General features: G+C 56.4%; 1 protein-coding gene across 21 annotated transcripts in view; it reads right to left on the bottom strand.

The window, feature by feature from the left end:
• Positions 1 to 1,124: 1,124 nt before the first annotated feature.
• ADGRG1 (adhesion G protein-coupled receptor G1) overlaps positions 1,125 to 6,000 on the bottom strand; it is a 43,386-nt gene continuing 38,510 nt past the window's right edge. For all 21 annotated transcript variants that reach the window (XM_033218559.1, XM_033218567.1, XM_033218552.1 and 18 more), the window contains 3 exons: positions 5,260 to 5,368; positions 4,171 to 4,439; positions 1,125 to 2,689 (listed from right to left, as the gene is read on the bottom strand). In XM_033218559.1, the coding sequence (XP_033074450.1) occupies positions 2,559 to 2,689; positions 4,171 to 4,439; positions 5,260 to 5,368 (509 nt within the window). In that variant the 3' untranslated portion in view covers positions 1,125 to 2,558. The remainder of the gene's footprint in view (positions 2,690 to 4,170; positions 4,440 to 5,259; positions 5,369 to 6,000) is intronic.

The following is a 6,000-nucleotide window of genomic DNA, read 5'->3' as shown; positions in this document are numbered from 1 at the left end:
GCCCCAGGACCTAGCCCAGCCATGGGGCTCTGAGAGACACCCTCATGGAGACCCAGAGGCCTGTAAGGAGGAAGCTGGCTCTGATCCCCCTGGGCTGCCCAATCCGGACACTGGGGTAGGGGAGGCTTGGGAAGGTTTGGCCTCTGTCCTTTGGAACTGGGGGCATAAGAGGAGCCCCACCACCACCTGCAGAAAGGTGGAGACAGAGGTCAGTGGAGCGAGTGGAGGGAGGGTTGGGAGAGCCACAGGGCACAGGGATTCTTGGTGCCTGCAGGTCCCAAAATCCCACATTCATGCCCCTCAGAGGACTGCCAGTCTAGACCCGGCTGCCTCACACCCACCCTGTCCAATCCAAGACCCTGAGCCTCTTCCCTGCTGGACATACCCCCAGAGTGGCCAGGGGAGGAGGGTGGAGCCTGCAGAAGGAAGAGAGTGGGCTGTGGGCCTTGGGGAGGACTTTGGCTGCACTGAACACAGTGACAATAATCCATTGCGACTGCCCTCACCACAGGGAAGATGGGAACCTGTGTGGTCTGCCTAACCTGGGCCTTAGGAGGGGGAGGAGAGATTGATTTGGTGGAACAAGGTTAAAGGCAGGGATGGGAGAGAAGCCCGGTGATTTCATTCTTGCAGCCCACCTGCTGCAGAGTGGTCAGTAAACTGGTTGCACAAATCCCAGGACCAGGCAGCTTTTGACTGTAATCTCTTTGGCCAGATAATGTTTTGGATTCGCCAAAATCAGGGGATTTCAAACCACAATCTGGATTTCCCATTTCTCATAAAAGGCAGGTGATCTGGCTACATGGGCCCTCATCCCTGCAATGCAGTGACCAGCTGGAGCTGATGAGCAGCCTCCCCCTCAGCACAGGGTTGGGAGTCTCCAGTTCACTACAGACCCCACCACTCTCCATTGCCTCCCCAGCACAGACACCAAGTTGACATTTATCTTCCCCTTTGCCCTGGTTTCCAGCAGTCGATTTTTATTTTTTTATTTTTTTTTCACACACAGCCCTTTTCTCTCTTTCATGTTTCCTGATTGGCCTCAAGGTATTTGCATCAATGACTCTTTTAATAGAAACTTGGTATAAAGCTCAGAAGGAAATGACCCAAAATGCTTACGCCAGTTTGCCAGGTGATGACAACAGCTGATTTTTATTTTTCTCAATTCTCTCTACAGTTTCCAAATTCTCTACAATGAACACGTACTTCTTTTCAATATCAAAAGACAAAAGAATTGGTACGTAAAAAGAACATCCTTCCCATCGTTAAGGTCAAGATTAAACGCTGACTCCTGCAGGAAGTCTTCCAGGATTCCCAGCCAGGAATGATGGCTCCCTGTCCCCGTGCCTATAGCTCCAGGAGCTCTTGCTTCATGCACGCCTCACATACCAGACTGAGGGTTGGCAGGGGGAGTTCCAGGTCGGTCATCTGTGTCCCTACCACCTAGCACAGGCCAGCGATCAACCCGTGTGTGTTTGCTGGACAGAATTAACCATGATGGGTGACTGAGGGTGCCTGGAGCTATTTGCAGGGACTTGGAGAGGATCCCTTAGGAGTGTCAGGCTCTAGGCCAGTGTCACCAGAGGAGGTCAGTCTCAGTCCTTGGAGTGCTGGGATGGAAACCAGATGGTACTGGCATGGTCCGCAGTTCTTGCCACAAGAGGGCTTCAGAAGAGGCTGAGGGCCCCTCTCAGGCATGTGCTTGGTCAGGGTGCGCAAGGGCAATGCAGCTCATACAAAGGCCCAGATGGACAGAGGGACCTAGCCCAGCCCAGGCATTGGTACTGAGCCTGGGTCAGGGGCAGGCCAAGGCTTGTGCAATAGACAAACATTTACAGCAGACACCAGGCAGTGCCTAGAAACCACTCCCCGAAACATAGCATTGGAATCGGGGACCCCAAGCTGTGAATGAAGGAGCAAGGAGGCCCTAGGAGAGGAGGAGAAACCCAGGGAAGATGGAGGACTGGGAGTCTAAGGGCGGGAGGGGGCCTAGGCTCAGAGGTAGGCGAGCTGCTGCTGTGCTCCTGGCAAAGGGCCTCTCCTCCGCCAGGGCTCCGGCCCTGAAGTTCTGCCCTCGGCCCCATTCGCCCTGGGTGCCACCTGAGGTTAAAATGACAGAGGATGCAGAGCACCCTCAGGGTGACCACGAGAGACAGAGCAACTGGAGCCGTTTCTGTCCTAGGCAAGGGCACAGGATTAAGGATGTGCCAGATCCTCAAGATCCAAGGCCTGGCCCCCCAGCAACAAGGGCTGGACCCAGGGGTTGTAAGGAGAGACCAGGCCTCCACCCAGGTTAGGACAGATGTGAGGACAGTCCCCTAGCCAGCATGGCGGTGCGCTTCTGAGCCCTGTGAGAGCTGAGTGAGAGCCGAGTAGTCCCCAAGGCCAATTCAAAAGCCCAGTCCATCCACCACAGCAACAGCCCATCTCTCCATGGTCGTTGGGCCTTCCCAAGTGTCTGGCTGACTGGCCTGGGGCTGGGCCTGGCTCAGGGGCCACACTCAGTGTGTAGTGAGGCCGCATCTGTGCTTCCTCACACGGGCAGGTGGGCTGGAGGCCTAGATGCGGCTGGATGAGGTGCTGCCCGTGCTGATGGGGAGCCTGGCGCTGTCTGAGTTGCTCTTCAGAGGGGAGGGGCCACCCCGGGCCTGTAGCCGCATGGACCAGTACCAGAGGAAGATGAGGAAGCCTGTGGGCAGCGAGGGCACAGGGTCAGCAGGTGGGGGAGCCCTGCCCCACCCATCCTCCTCCCTCCCCAGCCACTGTGACTCGGGTCTGCCCCACCTCCCCACCAGTGTTTGCCCAGCACGTGCTGTCGGACACCCATGGGACCCAGCGAGCACCTCCTATGAGCCAGGCACCACGCTAAGTCCCCGTGTGGCCTCTCACTGTCACAAGCTTCCTGCAGGCCTGTCCTATTCATCACTATTCTCTTTTTTAAACAAACTGAGGCCCAGGAGGCCCAGCTAAGGTGATGTGGCTGAGCCGGGGCTCAAACCGTGGTGAACAGGCTCTGGAGCCCACCCACTTAAGCACTGTGTGATTTTGCACCCCCCAAATTAACCGCACTATGATGTATTCACAGCTCAGTGAATGTCTGTGTGAATGTACGTGCCTCACTTACAATCCTGAGTCCCCTCATCTCACAGGCAGGAAAGAAGGCTTGAATGTTAAATAACCAAAATTTTGGTAACATCTCCCCACCACCAACTCCCAACTCCCATTCTAGGGTGACCCTGTATGGGAGGCTGGCCTTGTACCCCATGTGAGGCCCTGGGCCTGGCCATAAACCCCCTCCCATTCTGCACGGCCAGGAACAGAGGGGTGTGCATGCCTGTGTGTGCACCTGAATGTACACACATAGATATAAGAACAGGAAGGGACCCTGCTGGCATCAAGCCGGGGCCCTCACAACCCCGCCCCAGGATCCCACCCCTCCGTCCCTGACCTGCTGCCCTCTGGCCACGCTCTCCCTCACTGTCCCTACACACAACTGGTTCCAACTTCAGGATCTTTGCTCTTGCCTCTCCCTCTGCCTGGAGCTTCCTTCCCCTAGACCAGGGCTCCTGAGTCCGTCATGTGCACATGACCCCATAGGCATTTATGAAAATGCAGATTCTGATGCAGCAGGGCCTGGATGGCCCAGAGGCCGCATTTCCAACAAGCTCCCAACAATGCTGCTGCTGCTGGTCGTGGGCCACACCTGGAGTAGGGAGGCCCCCCATCTCTCCATGGCGAGATCCTTCTCTTGTCTTCACACATCTCCTATCCAGAGAGGCCTCCCTGGCCACCCTTCTTAGGGGGTCCCCCACCCCAGTCCAGGCTCTGTGCAGCATGTCCTCACGACGACATCCCTACTATCTGGGACCACCTTTGATGGCTACATGCTTGTCCGCTGACACTCAGTCTTCCCCACTAGAGCTGAGCTCTATGAGAACAGGGTCCACACCCAACCAGCTCAGCCATAGCCCTGCGGCTTAGTACAGGGCCTGCACATAGTAGGTGCTCAATAAAGACTTGTTGACTGTGGCCTGGATGTCCCCATTTTATGAATGGGATGACTGAGGCCCAGAGAAGGGAAGCCTTCAGGTTCCCTGGGTCATCTCTTCCCTGCCCTGTGCTCCATGTGTAGGCACCCTGCCTGGGCCAAAGGACGGGTCTTCTCCTTACCTTGGAAGGAGGTGATGATGCTGAAAAGGTAGAGGACGACAAGCTGGAAGGTTCCAGAAGCAAAGGAGAAGAAGATCAAGGCCCAGGGTAGGCCAAGGACCAGGCTGAGGCCCAGCAGCGTCAGCACATGCGACCACTTTTGGGTGTGGGGGCGCAGTCGCAGGATCTGCACCACCATGGTGCCTAGCATGGCCATGTTGAACAGAAACACCAGGCTGAAGAGGCCCAGGTTGGTGATGTAGCTGACCAGGGAGTCCCGGATCCAGCACCTGCGGGCAAGGGCGGGAGGGTTCAGTGTGCAGCCAGCAGGGGCGGCATTTCCTGGGCTGTGGTTGTCATGTTTGTTTTCAGGATTATCCACTGTTTACAGCAAATACTGCTTGTTTTCTATTTGCAGTGTTGATGTAATTTTAAAAATACATTTAAGTTAACCAGTCAGATTGTTTACAGGAAAATATCAAGTAAGTAATAATACAGATAGTACAAAAGTGAGGCAGAAATCACTGGGTCACAATGTGAACAGCTGAACATTTCAAAACCAGTGAGCCAGTGGGAAGGATTCCTTCCCAGCCTGGAGCTCGGGAACCCTGGCTTCCAGGCTGGGTTCAGGGGATCCACAGGCAGGGCCACTGCCAGCCTGGGTGAATCGGGTGAGTGGAGAAGCACTGGACTTCAACCACACTCACCCCTGCCTTTGAACAGCACACCAGCCCTCAGTGTGACCAAGAGTGGATCTCTCCCCTCCCTGAGCCTCCGTCTTCCCATCTGCCTGGGGAGACAGAGAGGTGCTGCTGAGGAATGTGGCGAGGCTCATCTGCTCCAACCCATACCCATATTCATGCACGAGGAAACCGAAGCTCAGAGAAGGGCCAGGGCCTGCGCAAGGTCACCTGGTGAGTGAGTGGTGGATCCAGGCCTTTTCTCACCCTCCATGACTCTTAGACTAGTGCTGTGGCCACTGCCAGGCCAATTCCTTGAGGAGACTGGAACCCAGGTGTCTTATGGCCAGCATGACCTGGGCCCGGCCTGCACTTGGGCCTCTGTGCCCAGAGCTCCACCTTCCTGCCCCCATTGCACACAGCCACTCACATGGAAGGGTAGATGACGCTCTCTGGAGTCCTATGCACAGCCAGGATGATGGGGCCATAGTTGTCCACATCCACCAGGGCCACCAGCGTCACCAGAAAGATGGGGAAGCCTGAGGGTGACAATGCATGTTGCTCCACTTCCCACTCTCTGAGGCCTGCCCCTTCCCTGCTGGCCTCAGGGGGTCTGGAGGGTGAGGGCCCCTCTGAAGTGTGGGCTCCTGAAGCCAACACAGCCCCATCTGGTGGCGAAGTTCCCCCAAGCTTGGACCCTCCCCCTTACCGTTCCAGTTTGGGTTCCCTAGAAGGGGAAGCCATCTCCTCCAACCTTAGCCCTGCCCTTCATCACCCTGGGAGACCCTGGGAGAAAGGCCTGTGGGTCTCTGCTGCAGGGCTGGATGTCACGGGGGATGGGAGGGGCAGAGAGTTTAGGAGGGACAGCAAGAGTTCTGCCATCAGGGGACGTCTGCACTGGGCCTTGACCTCGCCCGTTAGGTGGAGATTGGAAGCTCCCTAGAGCGGGCTGCCCACCTCCAAACACAGAGTCCTCATACAGAGACACCTCCATAGGAATTTCATGCAAATGGGGGAATGGACAAAGAAGGGGTCTAACGACAAACCCACGGAGAGCAGCAAGCTGGAGTCAGGGGCATGCAGAGGTCGGGGGTCTGTGCAACGTCCAAAAAGACCTGTGGCATCACGAGCCCCTGGGCTGTAGGTCTGACATGAGGGCTGAGCCACAGGG

The sequence above is a fragment of the Trachypithecus francoisi genome, unplaced genomic scaffold (genome assembly GCF_009764315.1).
Source record: "Trachypithecus francoisi isolate TF-2019V2 unplaced genomic scaffold, Tfra_2.0 Lachesis_group10, whole genome shotgun sequence".
In the NCBI taxonomy this organism is placed as follows: Eukaryota; Metazoa; Chordata; class Mammalia; order Primates; family Cercopithecidae; genus Trachypithecus; species Trachypithecus francoisi.
This window is presented reverse-complemented; position numbering and strand designations above follow the sequence as displayed.